Source organism: Notamacropus eugenii, chromosome 2 (genome assembly GCF_028372415.1).
Source record: "Notamacropus eugenii isolate mMacEug1 chromosome 2, mMacEug1.pri_v2, whole genome shotgun sequence".
Taxonomy (NCBI): Eukaryota; Metazoa; Chordata; class Mammalia; order Diprotodontia; family Macropodidae; genus Notamacropus; species Notamacropus eugenii.
In genome coordinates this window covers 101,160,618-101,183,096 of record NC_092873.1, presented here as the reverse complement: position 1 = coordinate 101,183,096, position 22,479 = coordinate 101,160,618, and the positions used below count along the sequence as shown (strand labels likewise).

At 39.5% G+C, this 22,479-nt stretch overlaps 1 protein-coding gene across 3 annotated transcripts; it reads left to right on the top strand.

Moving 5' to 3' along the window:
- Window positions 1-10,848: 10,848 nt before the first annotated feature.
- LOC140526097 (uncharacterized) lies at window positions 10,849-18,566 on the top strand. Of its 3 annotated transcripts, none has more exons than XM_072642037.1 (5): window positions 10,849-10,999; window positions 11,266-11,670; window positions 15,392-15,476; window positions 17,350-17,444; window positions 17,974-18,566. In XM_072642037.1, exons 1-5 carry the CDS (start codon window positions 10,948-10,950, stop codon window positions 18,024-18,026), a joined length of 690 nt encoding a protein of 229 aa, XP_072498138.1. In that variant the 5' UTR covers window positions 10,849-10,947; the 3' UTR covers window positions 18,027-18,566. The 3 variants fall into 3 exon arrangements, with proteins under 3 accessions (XP_072498138.1, XP_072498137.1, XP_072498139.1); XM_072642036.1 differs by having other exon boundaries at window positions 17,323-17,444; XM_072642038.1 differs by lacking the exon at window positions 17,350-17,444 and having other exon boundaries at window positions 10,852-10,999.
- The last annotated feature ends 3,913 nt before the right edge of the window (window positions 18,567-22,479 follow it).

Below are 22,479 nucleotides of genomic sequence, written 5' to 3'. Positions count from 1 at the left end.
ATCACAGAGCTCTAAATGGATATGGAAGTTAAATATTGAAGGTCATACCTATAAAAAACTCAGGAAAAGAATGAGATCTGGCACATTGTACAGCTAGGAGCAGAGGAAGAATTACAAATCAAAAAAAAAATATCCCATGAAATTTAAAAGAAATAGTTCCAATTACATGAAAAATTTTGCCTGAAAATCGTGAAGCTACAGTAAAAAAAGGAATACACTGATTAGAGGTTGTTGGGGTGAGAGAGACAACAATAGCAAAACATTTGTTACAAGAGGACAGTTCATCAGTATAGGAGGAGGGAAAGGTGAGAGATGCACTTGACACACAAAAGGGTATCAAGGAAAATTTATTAAAATAGAAATCAGAGGAGGGAGGACCTACTACATTCATTTCCTTGAATGAACAGGTAACTTCCAGTAAGGTTACAAGAGGACTATAACTTGTTTAGACTAATGAAAGCTTCTTATACTGTTTCATATTTTTGGACCTCCCTCAACACTGTCCATTGCCACATGACTTCATGTTCTCCTCTTTGATATGCTTTCCCTCAAACAGTTCATCAAGCCCGTGCACAAGTTTCTGACCTCTACCTGACCGTGCTAGGTCATGACCCTAGTCACCCAAAACTGTGGAAACAGAACTTCCTTGTTTCCTCCAAACTCTCCTCTTTTTCTTTTTATTAAAATTTCTGTTTCCACACCTAAATCCAATCAATACTTCCTCATTTTCTTTCCCCTGTGAATTCTTCGCTTCACCTATCTCCCCTATATATGAACATGGGAAGGAAGCAAAGTTAACCAACACATTGATATATTACAAGGCGGAAGTCCCCTTTTATAAGTACAGATACAGAGATTCAAAAGAAAAAGGCAAATCAATGAATCATCCTTTTAGAATTTTCATCTCATACAGTAGTCTGAGAAAGAACATCATCTGATGCAGTTTTCTGATCTGGATGCTTGTTCAAGTCATCTTCAGCATAGCATGTCAGCATATTCTTCCCTTAAATCTTCTTGTAAAAATCCAGATGTCCACTCTCCTACAAAACTGAAATTACTAAAATTTTAAATTACCATTCCTAAGATTTACATACTTATCACTCTTACAAAATCAAAATTGGAACTTTGGCCAATTGTCACGCTTAAGTAATTCACATTAGAACCCAGTTTTTACATTTTACATTAATTCACTATTCATTTCCCCAGCAGAAGAATGAGATTTCACTAAAGAATTAATAACAGGCTCCAGTACATACACAAATACAATAAGTAATCATTTTTAACAAATTACATATCACATCATAAAACAATTCCAACTTCTGGTCATGTGATGCTTCTTTTAAAGTATTTACAAGATAGGCCACAAACCACTCTTCTTTTAACATTAACCAACTGAGACAAAAAAATAACTACGTATGCTAATCTCACAGGCCCTCAATCTAACTGTTCCCATGCTATTACTAAGAAATAAAGGATCTTAACTTACTGTTGTTGGTCTAAAATCCTAAGCCTAATAGCTTAATTTTAGACTTAATCTCAGATGCTCCCCTACCAACAATCTATTACTTAATAGATCTAGTATAGATTTATTATACATCTGAACTGCCAAGTATTCAAACTATGCTTCAGAGAGCACAACTCCGATGAGCTGGCCACATTGTTTGAATGCCAAATGTACACTTGTCAAAGAGACTATTTTATGGAGAATTTGCATGAAGATCACATGGTCACCAGAAGAAATACAAGGACAAGGGCACTCTCAAGGTCTCTTTCAAGAACTTTGGATTTGACTGTGCAACATGGGAGACACTGACACAGGACTGCTCACCAGATGTGCATTTCACTTTACAATGGTAATGTCATTTTGGTCTTCTTTGAAGATGAAGGACAACAACCAACCACTTAATAGATCTGACATTATGCTTACAAAACTTTTGATTATAGGGAATTGCCACTGAGTAGGGACATTTTGAGAAAACAACATCTCCTTAACTTCTTATCAATGCCAGGCAGGAGTAGATTGTCACCTGGCATCTAGCGAGGCTTAGAGTTTGCCAGGTGTCAGTGGGGAAATTGAGTCAGGAGAATCCTGCCTCGGCTCTGACTGAACATTCATTCTCCCAACCTTCCCATGAGAACATCTCTTTGAAATTCACACCAGCATCTCACAGGCTCACTGGCATCATGGATCAGTGGCTCAGACAGCCTTTCTTACTATCCACACCTGGAGTTAGACTCATAGGAACAGTCAGATAATAAGTAGTCTCATAAAAATCTTAAAATAACAAGCTCCCAATAATAAGTTTCAAATATTATTGGCTGAGGAACATCTTCTAAAGCAAATCTTAAGTAGCTTGCATGCCTTTCTATACTTGTTCTAATTCCTGATAAAATAACGATCATAAAATCAAATTTACTATTAAAACCATGTTATTACTCTAATAGATTTACATCTGTTTCCCAAGCTTCTCTATCCCTTTCTAACCATGCTCATTCTAAAAGAATGAGTTATACACATAAGTTTGAACACTAGCCTCAACTTATGTTCATGAAATGAATTCAAATCAATACAGAAACATGCAACTTTTCCATCAGTGCAAAATATTACCAGAGTTTACCTGCCTCTGAGAAACTACACTGAAATTCTGTTTTCCCCAAACTGAAGATGTCTCTGATTTAGTCTCAGTAATTTGATTCAGTCAACTGGATTTACCCAATTGCTCTTCGTAACATTTAAAGACCTTTTTCCAAGTCCAGACCTTTGTCCCTTACCCCAAAAGAGTTTTAGTTCCATTTCTCTAACAAGGCCCTGGAAAACCTTTCCTTGAAAGCTCCTTGGATTTCCCCACTTGAACTGGCTCTCCTGAGACCCATAAGCTTTTCCCTATCACTATTCCTTATCGATCCAATTCTCCAGGCTACCGGTCAGACCCATCAAGACCAACCCTGGAACCCCAGACCATCTGGGGTCACCCCCAACTCCTTCTCCAGTCCTCCTGTTAATCAGATCCATGAAAGTGCTCAGACTCCATCTAGAGAACCTTATCTGTCTTTCATATTTTCAATCAAACCTTTATTTATCTTTCCAAATCTCTCAATCCCAGCTTTCAGATTATCCAGTATTCCTTTCCATTTGAACCATAACTGTGTTCACTGGAATTTGATTCCAGCCTAAACAAAGTAAAGATGTTAAATCTATCATTATATAGCAAACATCAGCATTATCACTGCTTATTCATAACCAAATATAAGTTTCAAATTATCAAATTTCTATCATATCCTCTTAAAACCCCTATCTATCTATCTATCTATCTATCTATCTATCTATCTATCTATGTCAAAATCTAAATTTTAAAATTGTGATAATTAAATTAATGTTGCATCTACCATATGACCATTCACATGCCACATAACAATACCTTTTCTGCTTAATCCTGATAGAAAGAGCACTTTCAGATGCTGCCCTTTATTCCTGTAGGACAGATTTTGACGTGAATCATATGAAAACTGGATTTATAATCACTAATGATAAATATATTAGCCCTCCTGTTTTCTTAAGTCAAATACAGTTGCTACTTAAAAGAAAACCTCATTCATATCTTCCCATAATTAATCCCTTGAAGGAACACATGATGGCCATTCTCAGCTCTGCATGGCTTTTTTGCTTTTATTCTGCTTCCTTAAATAGCTGAAAATGCATCTTCCATCTGCTCTCCCCCCTTCAAGTGTCACCAGACAAGGAGCTCTCCCAATCCAATTCTACCTTTTGAATCAGATTGGGGGGAGAGGGAGTAATTTCCCCTGGTAAAGAGCACATGGATACTCTGCTGTTCCACCCTTTATCTTTCTCCCTTGGTACTAGGAAAACCATATAAAGTTCTACAAAGAATTTGAAATCACACCTGTTCTCCTCAGGTTAGCTTAAAATATGCCAATATTCTAAGATGAGGCTTTTGATCCTGGTAGAGACCTAAGGATACTGACAGGGTGTTTCCAATCTCCCCAGGAAGAAGCCTTCATAGTTTCAAAAGATTAAATAATGGACTGCCTAAGCACTCCTTAAGATAAGCCTCCTTATCTTCATCCTTCAGAATCTGGAGAGAGTCAATGCCTCCAAAAGAAATCACTGAAATTCCAAAGTGAACTTTCAGTTTTAAACATACTGTCTGATATTGATCCAATTTAAACATAAAATACAGGTTTTAGATTTGAAATCACATCAAATCAAAGCCCAGTCTTTCACTGCAGACTGGCTGAGACTACTTCCTTCTTTTTTACTTGCCAATGCAAAAGAGACTCTCCTTAGGCAAGATAGGGAATGGCCTGGCCCTCTCTGTCTAAGGGAAAAAAGATTTCCCCTTCCTTTATATTTCCATCACCATTCAAAAACTTGGCCAGAGTTTAGAATACAGAAAGAAAGACCCTCTTCCCTTAAAAAAAAGGTTTCCAACACTCCACCAACACCACTATGAAACACTTCACAAATACACACAAAGACAAGACATCTAACAAAGCATTACAGCACACATCAATTTACCCACAATTGCTGGAATTTCCAGGTCTCTGCCCAAGTTCTCTTATTAGATTAAGGCCAACCAGGAAACGCCGGGGCAGGGATATGACCAACAAAGAGTTTGCCATGCCGAACTTCACTCTGTGAATAAAAGGTCAGCCCAGAGTGCAAGATGTTGGGGTAATCTTATCTTTGCCAAGTATACTGGGGTACCTGATCAGCCAGCAATTTGTGTCCCCCAATTCCTCTGAATTCCTTACCTGTAGTCTGATTTCATGTGCTTCAACTGGAGTAGACTTTACTTACAGGAACTGTAATTTTTTTTTTACAGGAGTGTTTTCCCTGTATTTTCTCATTCCCTGAAGTTAGTGAGTCGAGTCCCATATTGGGCACCAAATTGTTACAGATAGACTTCACACACCAAAGGGTATCAAGGAAAATTTATTAAAATAGAGTTCAGAGGAGGGAGGGTATTCTACATTCATTCCCTTGAATGGATGGGTAGCTTCCAGGAAGCCTACAGGAAGACTACAATTTCTTCAGACTAATGGAAGCTTCTTATACTGTTTCAAATTTTTGGACCTCCCGTGACACAATCCATTACCGCATGACTTCATGTTCTCCTTTCTGAGAGGCTTTCTCTCAAACAGCTCATCAAACCCATGCACAAGTTTCTGACCTCTACCTGACCATGCTAGGTCACAACCCTGATGACCCCAAACTGTGGAAATAGAATTTATTTGGTTCCCACAGAAGAAAACATTACAAAATGAAAATTACACAATTTAAAAGCAAAAACTATCATTACTTGACTCAAGGAAGTCAATCTCTCTAAACAAATAAAAGTGTAAATCAAAGATCTCCCTCTCTGAACTAGAAAAGCTTTTGCTAGAAATCAGATGATAAAGAAATTCAAGGCATGCATCTTGACAAAGAAAAGACAAAATAAGCCTTATTTGCAGACCAAATGAGAGTTTATATGGAAAAGCTCAGAGAATCAGCATTAAGACAAATAGCAATAAAGAAAATAAATTAACAAAAATATTAAAATGTTTGTTGCCAAAATGAAGAAATAAATAAAAATAAATCTATTTTATAACCCTGCAAAATAAATAAAATTCCTGAGACTTAATCTACTGTGTAAGACTTATATAAGCACAACAACCAAAAATTCTTTAAAGAAGTAATTAAATAATTGGAGAGTTATTCATTGCTTATGACAGAGTCATTGTCAATATAGTAAAAATGATAGTATTAACTATGTCTGTTGACAGATTTAGTGCTATGGCTAGACAGCTCAAGGAAATGATTACTTTGTAGAGCTAAATAAAACAATAACAAAACTTATTTGTAGAAACAAAATTTTATAGAACCTCAAATGAAATGATGAAACAAAGTTGAAATAATGAGGGTGTGGCACTTCCAGATTTCATATCTTATTATAAAAGTGTGATCCTCACTATACTTTAGTAAAGGTCAAAAATGAAGAAGTAATAAATGGAATAGACTAGGTAAGCAAGACTCAGAGACAATGGAACGCAATGACCCTTTGTTCCGCATACTTAAAACAAACAAACATAAATTACTTGGGGAAGGACTCCTTTTTCCTTTGGTTTCCAAACTTTACATAGTCCCGTGCCCTTTCCTAAAAATAAAACAAAACATCATGTTGTGCCCCATGCCATGCTTTTTAGAATACAATTTATCTAAATAGTATTCTTAGATTGTGTTTTAGGCACATAAAATTACCGACTTATTAATCTTTTATAAAAACATACTGACAAACCTTAAACAGAATTAAAATTATATATAGGAAATATTTGATGATTGATCAAAATCACTGGCAGTGTTCACATTTATAACTTATAGAATAACCATTAATATTATGTAATTAATATGATGGATACTGCTTTTTTTTCAGCACAAAGTTTCTGAAGACTTTATGGTGGCCCTGACCATATTGCTGCTCATCATTCCCTTTCAGACCCTAATTCACACAGATAACTTGTCCTTATTAACAGCAAGAAAACCCATATCATCAAAAAAAAAAAAGTTATGAAAAGTATCAAAATTTGTATTGTTTTATTTGACAAACCAAAGGATTTCTTATTCACTCATAGTAAATGCATAATATTTTTGTGTTCTACTAGTTTTTTCCAACATGCTACCACAATACAAATCTATATGTTGTTTTTGTTCAGAGAAAAGACCAAATATCATAGCTATCCATGGGAAATTAATTGTTTATTTATTCATATTCATGAATACCTAGGTCTTTGAAATGTAGTGATAATATGTAGTTCCTCATTCATATTTCTTATTGCAAATTATCTGTGAAGCAGACAATGTGTACATACTTCATGAGGTGGCCCATTTTGAACTAGTGCTTGGAGACCTGTATTTTGTTTGCATATCAACTGAACTCTGTCAGTGCAGACCAATATAATTTTCCCACATTACATCACTTTCATTTTTAAAATCTACCAATTATGCTGAAATACTTTTCTAGATGAGACATTGCTATTCATAGGCTTATAAAGAAATAAAGCTTTCCTAACATCAATTTTACAGTAGATCTTACATATATAATCAAATCTTTCATTACATCTGGTGTTTCATCCACTTGGGAGGAAGATTTTAGTTTATCAGATCATCATAAAACTCATTTAGGTTTGTGGGTGACTCTCTTGCATACTACATTATTTTCAAGTGGAACCATTTGAAGTTGCTTTACACATGATTTGTCAGCATCGTTTCAACAATATCGAGTGGCAGGGAGCACCATCATTTGTCCTACTGAATGAGGTTTTTTTATACTTAGTAATTTTATAAGCAAATACATAAGTTTGATAGGTTTCATAAAGCCAAGTATTCCCCAGTGACTGGAAGAAGGACTCACCATTTAATAGAAACTGCTGAGAAAACTGAACAGCAGTCCAGCAGAAATTAGGTTTAGCTTAAAACTTCACACCACATATCAAGATAATCTCCAGAAAAGGGCCTAGATATAAATTCTTGCTTCCTTCTTCCCACCCCTTCTTATCTTCTGCAGCAGATGATTCTGCCATCCTCACTCTTTCTATAATCTTCAAACTCTTATCTTCTGGTACTGCCTCTTTCATGCACACAAAAATAACCCTGTTAACCTTCTAAAAAGCCCTTATTTGGACCTACCACCTCCTCTAGTCATCTTCCTTCCCTTTTTGGACAAATTCCTCTAAAAATTTATTTATACTAGCTGCTTCTCCTATCACTTTAAAAAGAACAATAACTGAGATTTGGCTTTACATTCTCATCATTCTATTCAAACTGCTCTCTTTAAAGTTACCATTGATCTTTTAATAATGAAATTTAATGTGTTCCTTTTAATCCTCATCTTTCTTGATCCTTCTGTAGCATTTAACATTGTCTTTCACCTCTAGGGACCCTGAGGTGGTTCAGTGGATACAGCACTGGATCTGGAGTCATGAAAACCTGAGTTTAATCTGGCCTTGAACACTTACTAGCTATGTGATTTCACAGTCAGGTATCTTATCTTACCAGGTGATCTTCAGAATCTTCCTAAAATAATACAGATGGAAGTGAGTTTCCTAGTATGGTGCTGGTAAACTGCGCAGTTTTCACAACCATACCACAATCAGGTTCGCACACCAGCTCTGTAGACCTTCAATTTGGTTGGCAGTCTAATACCTCTTCTATCTCACACTTTCCTTCAGAGTTTCCCAAACACTGAACTACATTTGGCAATGTCATCCTCATCATCTATGTGTACATCCCTAGAAACTTTACTGCCAAAGTAAGTGAACTTCTCCAAAGCATTCAATATTTCTCCATTTCCTATAACTGATGGTTCCACATATGAATGGTGTGATGTTGACTGGTGGAGAATCTGTGTTTTCTTGGTGTTAACTGTTAAGACAAAATTAGCACAAGCAGCAGAGAATCTATCAATACACTGTTGCATCTCAGCTTCAGAAGCTGCATTGAGTGCACAATCATCTGTGAACAAAAAATTTCACACCAACTCTCCCTACACCATAGTCTTGGCTTATAGTCTTTTCAAGTCAAATAATTCACCATCAGTTCAGTAGCTGGCCTTGTTGAATACGTGTGTGTGTGTGTGTTTAATTGTAGTCTTGGGGAAGAGGAAAGAGGAAGCGAAAAAAAGAACAAAATAAAACTTACAAGAAAGCAAAGATGTACAGCTCTCAATACAGTGAGTAGTATTTATTATATAGGCTTTCTTGAAAAGGAAATTTATGGCAGTGTATTTTGAATCTTCTTTCACATTCTGCTGTGGACACAGCAATGCTTTTTTTCTTTTCTAATTTTATACCATTTTAGATTTAGTATTTAAGTTTGTTTATTTTTTCTTTTCTTATTTTATATTTATGTTTAAAATAAAAATTATAGAGAAAAAAGAAATTATATGAAGCTGTGAATTAGATGAATTAGTGCTTTATATTTAGAAATTTTGAATAGCTTTCATGTATTACTTTCTACATCATAATATTCAGATTTTTAAAAATTAGGTTCTTCTTGGAGACTTATTGCCCTTATATTTGCACATCCCATCTAGGATCAATAACTCTGCTTTATATATAATTATTATGATCTTTTAACATTACTACTTTTTTCTTTTTAGCTAAATTTTCTTCCACTTCTACATTTTTTATTCTAAATCTATTATTCCCTCTCTCAGAGACTCTATTTCTTTGTAGAAATTTTCAATCACATAGAAAATATATGTTCTTTCCCATATGGGTTACACATGGGTTTGTCTAGATGTGACTCTAAGGAAGGCATGAATAGATATCTCTAGTTTCCTCCATCCACTGTTCTCCAGGGGAGAATTTGGTACCTACCAGGAGGAAAAGCAGGAAATTTGCCAGAGGCTGTCCACTCAGAGACAGGGGGTAGCAGATGAAAATTATATCTGTCTCCCTAAATATTATTAATCTTGGAGATAAAATATTTAAGTGTAAGGTGAGATTCTTATGGCTATCCCTTAGAAGGGAAAGAGTTCCCCAAATTAAATGTCCAAGGCTTGACTCTCATCCCATCAAATATTAGTCTCATAAATAGCTTATGTAGCAAATAAATCCACCTAACAAAGTCAATAGCAATTGGAAATCACAGAAGGTATAGAGGTGAGAACATAAAAAACAATAAACAGAGTGGATGAGTTCTCTCACTAGGGGAGAGAGGGAGACAGAGACATAGAGAGAGACAAAGAGAGAGACAGAGAGAGTATCAAACCTCACCCAAAAGGAAATTCCCCAAACTCTCTTGTGCAATCAGCTGGAGATAAAGACATAATCAAAGCACCAACTCCTCTGTATGCCAGCTTCTTCTCAGAGTCTTTCTCAAAAGAATATGGAACAATGCATCTTCCCTCCCAAAACCAGGAGCCAGAAGACTAAGATCTCTTTTTCTTCCAAGTTTTCACCAACTTTGTCATTCGTTCAGGCAGGGAGAGCTGAATAATTAATCCCCTTCGATGAAGATAGTCTTATGCAAATAGATGGTGAGTCTTGGGTTACATATGCATTCAATTTCTCTTATTCTTCTATTTGTCATCTTTAATTTTGCATTGAGAATTCTAATTTTTAACTTAAATTCACTCTTAATTTCTTCATTTAAAAATTATATTTGACTTTTGAATACTGAAAACTTAAATAAATTTTAAAAAGAAACGAGAGGTGATGGGGATAAGGGAAGGGAGGGGTGAGATAGAAGGGACGGCAGATTTGGGGAAGGGGTAATCAGAAGGCACAGTGTTTTGGGTGGGGGAGGGGAGAGATGGGGAGAAAATTTGAAACTCAATATTTTGTGGAAATGAATATTGAAAACTAAAAGTAAATAAATAAACATTTAAAAATAATAAATAAATAAAATGAAAAAGTCCAACTGCTGACTTTTAAAGTCTCTACTATTTGTGTATTCTAGAAAAGAAAGTGGAAGCTCTCAATGCATCTTTGCTACTTCTTAGCCATAGGGAAAGACTCAGAGAAAAAGGCAGATGATGGTAACAAACTGCTCCTTGGCCCCTCTTTCATCTTCCCCACCCCAGACTGTGCTAAGGATCTGAAGTCACATATCTCACAGGAGACACTTCAGGCTGAGGCACCTGAGAGATGCATGGACCTCAGCCTTGAATTATGTAACTGGTACCCTCCTCCCCCACCATCCTCCACTGTGGAAAGGCTCTGTTGCCCTTCCCCTCTGGGGTCTGGGCTTCCTTCTAATGCCCTTCACTTCCTGCCTCAGGGCCCTTCCCTCTGATCCCACATTTAGTTCTTCTTCCCTCATAGAGGTTCAGAGGGAGGAAGAGCAGCATCAGGGCCCCACCCCTCCTACTATCTGCCTGGGGGCCAGTGGAGGGTTGGCAGCTTCCTGTATTGCCTTCTTCTGAATAACAAGAGAAGACCAGCATGGCCCCAGAAATCCTACAGCTGCTGCTCCTGTTGTCACTGGGAAACTCAGGTGGGGTGGGAAACAGGTAGGGGTTGAGAGAGAACTGAGCATGAGAAGGGAAGGGCTGGGGGGCAAGTGAATAGTAATGAGAAACAGGGGAGGAATGTGAGAGAAGGCTCTGGAGAAGGGATGGTGTGGGCACTGTGGAGTGTTGAGAGGCAGAGAAGGGAGAGAGATTCTCTGAGCTTCTTCTTTGAGGCATATTCTGTCTATGGGAGAGCAGAGGAGGATGCTCTCTGAGGAGACAGGTTCCCACTCATCCTCTTATTCCCCAGGCAAGCCAGGGAGTACTCGGGCTGAGTTCCAACCTCAGGAGGTGGGGCTAAAATCTTCAGGCTTCAGGGGACAAGAAAATCAGGCTGAGGAAGAGCACAGACAACTGGAAGAGGAGACATTCAGGGTGAACTGCTCCTACAAGTTCCAGGAATATGATGGATGGATGAACTGGTGTAAAAAGAAAGAGGGTGGAGAGGACTGTAATATACTAGGCTCAGAAGGAAACTTCCAGTTTTCATTTTTAGGCAATGAATGCCTCTCCTCCTATGACCGCAATAGTGGCATCATGACCATCGTGATGTATAAGCTCAGAGTAAATAATTCAGGTATCTATGAGTGTGGGATCCTTGATTCTGAGGGGAAAAGAGTCATCTTGAAGAGATTCCACCTGGTGGTGTCCCCAGGTAAGTCCCTTCCAGGTAGAGCCTGTTCAAATCAACAAGTTTGTTAATGACGTGCTTAAATGAAGACCTTTCCAAGGGGACGGTGGCTATCATCAGGATCTCTGGATAGCCCTTCATCCTTTCTAGTCCCCCCTTTTTCTCCCCTCCCTCATTCCCCTCAGTTTTCCCCACTCCTCACAATCATTCTTTCCCCACGAGTTCTTGACCTTCTCTGTGTCATGGACCTTTTTCAAGTCTGGTGAAGCCTATGGATCCAGCCTCAGAATAATGTTTTTAAATTATTGAAGGAAATGTTGAATTTCAACATGAGGCTAGTAAAAATAAATATGTGCTTTTTCTCTACATTGAAATTTACTTGAAATCTGTCCATGAACCCTTGGGAGTCATTAGACACCAGAGTTAAGAACCCCTAAGAATATGTATTTATCAAGCACCTCATATGTGACAGGTATTGTCTAAGCTCTTTATAGATATTATGCCATTCTATTCTCACAAAAACCCTGGGAGGTAAGTGTTATCCTTATTTTACAGGTGAGGAAACTCAGGCACACAGTCAGTCAATAAGTATTTATTAAGCTCCTACTATGTGCCAGGTCCCTAACCCTGTGTTAAATATTAAGTGCAACAGATACAAAAAGAAGCCAAAGATTCTACCTACCCTCAAGGATCTCACTATCATGAGGAAGGCAAAAAGGAAGCAAATATGTAGAAGCAATTACATAAAGGATAAATAGGAAATACTTAACAAAGGGAAGGCAGAGTGGTTGGGAAAGGCTTCTTGTATAAGGTGGGATTTTGGCTGAAAACTGAAGGAAGTCAGGAACCAGAGATTTAGAGAGAGCATTCCAGACATGGGGGACAACCAGAGAAAATGTCTGGAGTCAAGAGACAGAGTACTTTGTCTGAGGAAAAGAAAGGAGTACAGTTTCACTGGATCTAAGAGAATCTGTTGGGGTTGAAGGTGTAAGAAGACTGGAAAGGTGGTGCTGGAGGTTACATTGCTAAACTAGGAATTTTGTATTTGTTCCTGGAGGCAATAGAGGACAACTGGAGTTTACTGAGTAGAGAAGTGATATAGTTGGATCTGTGTTCAGCCACTTTGATAGCTGAATGGAGGATGAATTCGAGTGGCAAAGAGAGGAGCCAGGCACATCTACTACAAGGCTATTACAATAGCTAAAGTATGAGGGAATGAGGACCTGCACCAGATGGTAACAGGATCAGAGGAGAGAAGGGATCACATTTGAGAAAAGTTGCAAAGGTAAAATCAACTGGTCTTAGCAACAAATTGGATGTGAAAAGTGAGACACAGTGAGGATCCAAAGATGACTGAGCCTGGAAGACTGGAATGATTATGTTGCTTTAGTCAGCAATGGGAAAATTTACAGGTAGGAAGAGTTTAGGGGGGAAAGATAAAGATAATAAGTTTAGTTTTTGACATGCTGAGTTTTAGATGTTAATTGGACATCCAGTCTGAGATATCTGGCAGGCAGTAGGAGATGTGAGACTGGAGGTCAGCCGAGAGGTTAAGGTAGGATAGATAAATTTAAAAAGCAATAGCATAAAGAAAATGCTTCAATCCAATGGGAACTGATGAGATGACCAAGGGAAGTAGTAGAGAAAAAGAGAAGAGAGCCTCTGAGAGACACCTAGGCTAAGAAGGCATGACTTAGATGAGGATCTAGCAAAGGAGACTGAGATGAAATGGTCATCTAGGTAGGAGGAGAACAAGGAGAGAGCAGGGTCAAGAAAACTTAGAGAAGAGAGAGTACCAAGGAAAAGAGGGTGATCAATAGTGTCAGAGGCTACAGAGAGGTCAGGAAGAATGAGCATTGAGAAAAAGTTATTGGATTTTATAATACAAAGTAATTCAACACAGAGGTTAAATGACTTGCCACAGACTAGTAAATGTCTGAGGCCAGATTTGAACTTACAACTCCAGGCCCTATACTCCACCCACTGTACTACCCAGATTCTCTCCCTGGTGAAGGTAAATTACCTTTTTCCAAGCCTGATTAGAAGCTATCCCTGGAAATCATGGAGACCCAGTGTCTCATACACTCATACATGGAAACACACTCATTCATACATATACGGTATGTGCATATATGCACACACATATGTGCATACACTTAACAACAAATAACTGTAAACAGACAAAAATTTGCTGTGCTCCTCTTATTCCTGAAGTCTCTGTACTTTTTCTATGTATATGAGGCTTCAGTGACTCACCTGGAGCTAGGGCAGGGAAGATGCAACTTTGTTTTCATGTGACAACAGCTCTAGCCATTTCCTGAAGAAAGAACAGCCTGTAAGACACGATATACCATGTTATTGGCGTGGCAGAGGAAGGACCCCTGAGGTGCCTCACCATGACAGCCGCAGGAATGACAGGATAGAATCCTCGAGATTGTATAATGAATAGGATCTGACACAGCACCATAAGATATACCATAAATTATATACACACAAGGCATTGTACTTTTTAAAGTGTCATTCCCTTATAGGGCCAGCATTCCTGTGCTGGCATCACCTGGGTAGGATCAGGAGATAGTCTCCTGTTTCTTCTCTTTGCAGGTCAAAAACAGAGCCCCAGGAAAGGGATACAAACTAGCTCAGAGGTTATTTGCAACAATTAGGCCACCAAGAGGTACCTCTACTTTCCAAAAACTTCCTTCTCTCTCCCATAATTATGTACATTACACCTAAACTTCTCCCAACCTTAGTATGCACTAGCGTGTTCCAAGATTCACTGACTCAACCACAGGGAGCCTAGGGCTGCAATGGGTCTAGCATAAATTCACTTACTCTCAAATTTAAGCTTTCCATAACCTAAGATCTGATATCCTTTAGGCCTAGCCCATTGTCCAGTGTGGTTGGTTTGAAGTAGGAGTTTCCTCTACCCATTTCTTCTCTTATATCACACTTCCTAATCTTGAGAGATATTACAGACAGAGCAGAGTCAGCTGAGCTGAGGAGCTGGTCACAAGTTAACCACCTGGGACAAAAGAGCTTCTCTCTTGGCAAAGCTGGGGAGCACCTATACTGCCTGCTTGTCCTAAGGAGGCTTGATCTTTCCTCAACTTCTACATGCCAAAACTTAGAAAAAGATGAGTTGATGGAAACTACAAGAGACTGTACAAGGAGGAGGGGCATAGGGTAACCAAAGGCAATTTTGCCTTCAGAATTTATATTCTATCGCTTGACATAGGGCCAAATCTTAGTGGTGAAAGATACTCATCCTGTGTCCCACAGAAGTCATTCCACCACTCTTCAGCTTAGTTCCTCATTTGTAAAATGGGTGTGGAGAGGGAAGGTACATACCAATGTAACAATGAGTATGGAAAACACTTTTTGGGGATTATAAATGCTCTGCAGCTGGGAACTGTTAGTTGCCATCATTCTGGACATGAACTACACCCTAATCCTGGGGATAGAGGAAGTATCAGGTCCTTAGAGTGCCTGAGAATGGAAAAAGAGTCTGATGGGGACCTTGGCAATAGAAATATGCTAGAATAGATGACAATACATAAGGAATGGAATATGATACAATATAATATATTAGCCCACAACATGCCTGTATATGATGCATAAAGGTTTTTCTAGGCTTGGGCCTTACCTCACTGAGGCAAGCAGTCTAGTATTCCGGGCCCTACAGGGAAAAGAAGAAAGGTGAAGGTGTCTGGTCAAAGCCAAATATTTCCTTCTATTCTTCTTTCAGCCACAATACTCAAGACCACCAAATATTCTCAACCTGCCACTGAGATACCTCTCATCACCTCTGCCACCCCCTTGGCCACCAGCAGGTACAACTCCTTTTTAGAAATCCATTTTGTCTCAGGAGCTCCCTCAGCAGTTAGTGTGGGGCTGTCTTGTGCTGCCCTGGACTCTTAGTCTAAGGTCAGCTCTTTCCAGCTTTCCCTTCTAGATGCCAGAAGAAAAGGGCAAACAGAGGGAGATGAGAGTTTCTTGGGCCTAGTGGGATTGCACTTACTAGTTTCTGCCTTTTCCTCATTTCAGTGTTTAAGATGATTTGAAATCTCATTTCTTTTAGCACTGGCTGCCATTTTTCACTCCTGAACCCGCACTACTTTGTGTCATATACTGAGCCAGGGATGGGGAAACTTTTCATGTTGAAAGCTGCATTAATATTTAGCTGTAATAATAATAATAATATAAGAAGGACAAAATTGTATTAATAAAAATAAAAGGATTTGTTCTGTAAAATTTGGATTCAGTCAAAGGGTTGAACTTAAGGACATAGAAGGCCACAGGGTCCCCACCCCTGTGCTGAGCCCTTCCACTCCTGAACCACTACATTTATGACAGTGAATATTGTTTATCACACTTCCTCACCTCCAGATAAAACAGACTAATCCCCCAGTTCCTCTCTGTTAAACACATCTCTCTTCTTGATAAGCTGGACAGTGTTCTGTCATGGTTGATGGGCAGAAATCTGGCTATGTCACCCCTAGAACCTTTAGTGGTTTCCTATTACTTTTAGGATATAATCCAAACTATTGAGTTCCTTCTCACACTCTTCATACTCTGTCCCTAGTCAGCTTTTCTAGATTTCTAGAACTTTCCTGTATTCCTCATCCTTTGTTCTTGAGGCAAACAATCTTCCTTGCTTTTCCTCACACAGGACATGTCAGCTCTCATTTCCATGCCAGCACTGTCTGTCCCAGCTTCCAAAGCAATCCTCCCCACATCTACCCTTAATTATCTGGAGTTTCCTCCAAGACTCAACTCAAGCAACCCCCTCTACAGGAGTCTTTCTTCATTCCCTCTAATTGGCAGTGACTTCCCTAAACATTCCTTTGTATTGATCTGGTTAGAACGTTGTATCTACCTGTTGGTGGATGTGTTGTCATTCCCACAGAACATGGGGGAGCTCCCTGCAGGTTGAGATCCCACCATTTCTGTCCTTCTCTCCCACCATCCAGTGCAGTTCCTGGATCTGGGCAGGTCATTAATTCCTAAATGCTCCTGGATTCACTGAAAGCCTCAGCCCTGCTTTGGACCCCTGTGGCAATAGAAATCTCAAAAAAAAACAAATCAAATCTTCATACATCCTGAAGTCACAAAGTACACAGAAGTGGTGACCACTGAATTTCTACTGAAGGATGTTTTGTGTTTCCTCTCTCCCCTTCCCCCTACTTAGTGTCTCACCTCAAATGCCCTCTTTGTTCTTTTACTCCCTGAAGCCTCCAGCCTGTTAGTGTTCCTTGGAGGAGGCAGGGAGGCATGCTCTTTTTCACCCTCAATCCATTAATCCTTTATAGCAGACATACTATGTACCATATGTGAATAGTACCTGAGGAGGATTCCATCAGAAAGTCAGTAAAGTACCTACTGTATGCTGTGGACTCTGCTGAGCTCTGAGGATACAGAGAAAGGAAAAAAAAACCATCTCTGGTCTCAAGGAGCTCGCAGAAAAATGGGAGAGACAGTATATAAACAATTCCATAGAAAATCTATGTACAGGATAAATTATACAGGAGGTAAGACACATAGGAGATAATCAGCAGAGGGAGTAAAGGGAACCTCTACAGGTGGAGCTGAGGACAAGACCTAAGAGTCGCTCACCCCACCACCACACTGCTTTCCTGTGCCTTTATCTTACTTTTCTTGTTTACCCTTCTCCCATAGTCCACAACACTCTTCTATTTTCTCCAGTTCCCCCATTATCAGTGTACTGTGTGGGCTCATTGTGACCAAAGGCCTAGTCTTCACAGCTCTGCTTGTTCTGCTGGGCAGGTGCAGGGACCCAGGTGAGTAGGATCCCTCAATCTGACTTCATTTTAAATGCACAAGATAGTGTGGCCTTTTCAATCCCCAGTCAGAGGCAGTTCCCTCAACTCCAAGCCCTGAAGGAAAGATGCCCAGGTATTACTAAAAGTCTCATTCTTGGAGCTAGAGTCTGAGGTGTTGTGATCGAGATTCCCTTGAAAAGCCAACAGTAATAAATAAATACAAAGGAAATGTCATTCTGAATATATGTAGCTTGTATTTCTAGTATTTACCTTGAGACTATGAGCTGGAGGCCATGTGGAGGCCTTGCTGGACACACACTGAGCTTGTATTTGCAAAGGAGTGGGAAGGAGGAGGGATAATGAGAAAGTGAAAATGGTAATTGGTTCATTTTTTTCTGTGCCATTGATTTTGTCCATTTGGCTGGGGTCTCTACCTAGACCTCATCTTGGGTGGATTTCAGTCAGGCTTTAGGGGAAAAAGGAATAATTTCAGGCTAAAGTACAATGGAGAAAGATTTATTAACTGAATTTTCTCTTATTTCCTCAGAGAAAGGGAGGAGCCACTCTGGGCTTTCTCAAGAACAAAATGACCTGAAATGAAATGAATTCATTGCAATGTACATCCCAGCCTGATGCATGTTCCTGCCATCCTGAGCTTGGCCCAAGCCAAGAGCAATATGGGGATTTCCCTATCAAGACAAGAAATCCAGTCACCATAGCGATGCTGATTTCCTATCCACATCCAAAGCCCTTTATTTGCCCTTTCAGCTCTGAGTGGACCTCAGAGCTCACCCCTTTTTCTCTTTTATGATGAGAACCACACATGTCTGTTCCTAACATTCTTGTTGCTCTGTGGATGTATGAGTCTCTTTCTGTTGAGGATTTAGAACGACTCCTCATTGTATTTGATATGAAGCTCAAATTCCTGGTACTCAAGACCTTTCATAATGTGGCCCTCAATTACTGATCCATTCTTCTTTCTCACCATTTCCCTGAAGAGACTTCCTGGGTTGGCCAGGTTGGCCTCTTCACATTTTCGGGAATATCATGTAAAACTCAAGTATAAATGGGGGTCACTCACTTGTACATAATGACTCCTGTGTGCTACAGTTGACTTATATAAAACATTTATGAATATTGTCTGCATTGTATTGTATATTTATTCATTTTCTTACCTATTTCTCAATTAGGTCTTAATCTGGTTTAGGCTGGTCTAAGTTTATGGGGACTCTATCAATATCTATTATTATAAATGAGAATTGACAAGATTTTTAAATATTTATAAATACATTTCAAATAAGAAAAATAAACATTTTACATGTTAAAAACTTTTTTGAATAAAAAAATGTTTAAAGAAAGCAAAATTAATGAGAAGAGCCACATTATTTTACATATTCCTGCAAAGCTCTTTAAAGTAAGAATTAATAAGAGATAGTTGGATTGTCCTACTCGATTGTGCATTGAGTCTGTTATTTACATTAGAATATATGGAGAAAATCTGACCCACACCAGAAAGAGAATGAGAATTTTAAGAGACAGAGTCTTGGTATTATGGTGAAACTGGTTTTAACCTAGCAGATATTCAGAAAGGATATCAGGAACCCTAAAGGGTTCTTCAACCATACATTAATAGCCTCTTGATTAGATGATGTGTGAGGTTTTCTTCAGCTTCTGAGCTATGATCTATGATCTGAGGACCTAGTGGATATGCCTACTAATTGATCTCTGGACCCCAGGGGACCAAAAGGGAATAATGAATTTCTGCTTAGTTTGCAGGACTGTATGTTCAATATTCAACCCTCCCCTTGTTCTTAACCCTCGCTAGCCAAATCCCTTCCCTGGAACTGGAAAAAGGATTAGTAAGGCTGTGTGGGGAAGAGCTAGTGTGAACAAAAAGAAGAGAAAGGGTAGTCTCTCATTTGCCATTGGCCCCTTCTGGCCATAGAGAGTGGTTAACAAAACTCATAGTGAAGAGATCCAGGAGTCTCCATCTGCTTCCACCATAGATCTCCTTCCTATGTATATACCCCCATATCCTTAGCAGCAGCTGTCCACTTGAATTGCTCCCTCTCAGATGAGACAACTCTATTCCCATTTGTTTGAGTCTTAATTGCATCTCAGCTCCAATGATAGTATCTTTGCCCCTCACTCTCCTCCTAAATCTGCACACTGTTTGTGGTCCTAAACATAGTGTTCATGGGCGGAAGAACAGAAAATTAGTGCAATAAGACAAGCTCCATTTTTAGCTCTGTCCTTCTAGAGGCTCAGGCAAGAGTTCTAGGCTCTAGGACAGTCTCAGGGTTTAGGGAGATGAAGTCAAGATGGTAAACTAGCAGGAAGCCAGAAAAACAAGCTCCCCTCCAAAAAAAACTTCAAAAAACATAGAAAAGGCAGCAAACTGAATCTCAATGGGGAAATACAGAAGAAGTCCCACTGAGTCATTCGTCTAGCTCAGGTTAGAACAGAGAAACAGCAGAGAGGTCTTTAATGGGATTGGAACAGAATCCTGTATTGCCCAGGAAGAGAATGAGCACCAGATCAAGAGGATGTCTTATATCAGAACCAAAGTTTGTGAAACCAGGACCAGAGCACTGTAGTGGATACAAGTGCCAACTGATAGCTTTATTGCCCATTTTGTCATTGATCCAGGACAGACTAAGAAGGAGTCGCACCCATGAGGCTGGTGTTCCAGGTTAGGGAGGACCTAAATGGTGTCCTGGCCTACTTAGAAAGGAAAAATTTGAAAAGGAAGGAGCCATAGTGTAGCTCAGACTCCAGGAACAGAGCAGGGTCTCAGTTCTAGCATCTAGCCCAGGCTGTAGAGGAATAAGCAGGGTACAGACACCAGATCAAAGGATAGGCTACACTTCTGTCCCTATGAACAACAAAGCCTTCCAGATGAGTCCCAAAGAGGGGTGGTGAGGCTCATGCTCCATTTCATCCTTGTATCTCACCCTGGAAAGAGGCAGAAGCCCCTCCCCAGTCCAACATCATCCCACTGTGGCTCAAGCTGAAACTCAGATCAAGAATTTAGATTAAGGGGAAAACAGGTACACTTGTCCTGGATTAGACTAAATAGGGAGACCTACACAATGAGGGCTTGCAAGTCCTTAATCTCTCCTTGAGATCTTGAAATTACAGAGAGTTCAATTCTCACAAAAGCAGCAATAAGATCAGCCCAGACTTTCACTCCAGAACAGCTACAGAATCCAGCACTAACACAAGACTCAGGCAAAAAATCAATTAAAAGAATGTTCAACAAACAATGAACCAGAACATAAAGAATTATTTTGTTAGCAGGGAAGCTCAAAACTCAGTTGAGAAGACAAAATAATCTCAAAATATTTACGAACAATGACTCGGAGAAAAAACACAGTTTAGGCACAAACTCAATTAAAATTCCTGGAAGAGATGATCCAAAGTTAAAAACTGTTTTTGGAAATGAAATGAGAGTACTTGAGAAAAATAATTGGAAAAGAAATGAGACATGCCAGAAAGAATTAGAAAGGGTATTAATAGGTTGGAATAAGAAATTGAAAACTGTTCCCAAGCACTAAATTCCCTGAAAAACAGAAAGGACCAAGCAAAAGATAATGACATCACTGGACAATAAGAAATTTTAAAATCAAGGCAATAAATAGAAAAAAGAAGAAAATAAAATACCTCAAATTAAAAATGGAGCTGGAAACCAGATTAAGAACATATAAATAATAAATATTGGAATGCCTGACAGTTATGTCCCACTGAAATGCCTAGTAATGAAGTAAAATATTGCCCAGATCTTTTAGAACCAGAGCATTAAACAAAATTATAGAAAAATCTACCAATCACTTCCTAAAAGAAACCTCAAGTTACAAACTTACTGGAACATAATAAAACAAATCTACTCCAAGTCAAAACTGAACAAAGAAACAACAACAATAACAACAAAAAACCTTGTAAACACCCTATAAAGAAAGAGTTCAGATACCAAGCTACTACTCAGGATCCACAACCATCCTCTCAGTCATGCAGGCTGGCAAGCTTTGTGTTATCTGGGCTCCTCACTCTCACTCACCAACACTCACCCATCCACACCCACACCCACACCACCACCACCTTCACACACACACACACACACACACACACACACACACACACACACACACACACACATAATTTCATACTCAATCTGCTCCCATGGCTTGTCGATTTCATTCCCATAACATCTCTCTCATCCACCCCTTCCTCTCCTCTGACACTGCCGCCACCTTGCTAGACACTGATCTCCTCATTCCTGTACTACTGCAGTAACCAACTGGGTGCCTCATGTCTCTGCCTGCTCAATCTTCTTTCCAGTAACGAAAATGATCTTCCTAAAGCATAGGCACCACCATGCTCAAACCCTAATCAACATACTCTGGGAGATCCCTCATCTCCTCCAGGAGCAAATATACAATACTTTGGCATTCACAGCCCTCTCTCCTCATGTTTCCAATCTTCTTACAATTTTACTCCTCACCTCACCCTCTCCACAGCCCCCAACCTACAGAGCCTTAATAAATGTTTCTTTATTGAATGAGCACGTTCTATCTCCTGCTTCACGTATCTCTGTGGATGAGACAGGGGGCCTCTGCCCCAAACACATACATTCCTTCTACCTTCCAGACTCTCACCTCCTGCTGCACCTGCCTTATCTCATGTTCCAGTCAGAAGAATGAGAATATCCTCTGACCATGATCCAACCTGCTCCAGCCCACTCTGAGCCCTCAGAATGTTAGACATTAAGTGCACTTGGACTGGGGAGGGACTTCTGCCTCTTTCCAGGGTGAGATACAAGGATGAAGTGGAGCGCAAGCCTCACCCTCCCCTCAGTAGGAGACAAGATTCCCTGCTCTGTTACCACTTCTGCAAACAGACTGATTCCCTCGCACCTTCTCACTCCCCTCTCCCTTACTCCACCAGAAGGGCAGTTCTTCCCCTCCCCTCAGGTAGAGATACACAAGCTTAACATCTCCTTGCCCCTGCTCCCACCTCTTTCTTCTGACTCCCCACCCAAGGAAGCTGACATTCA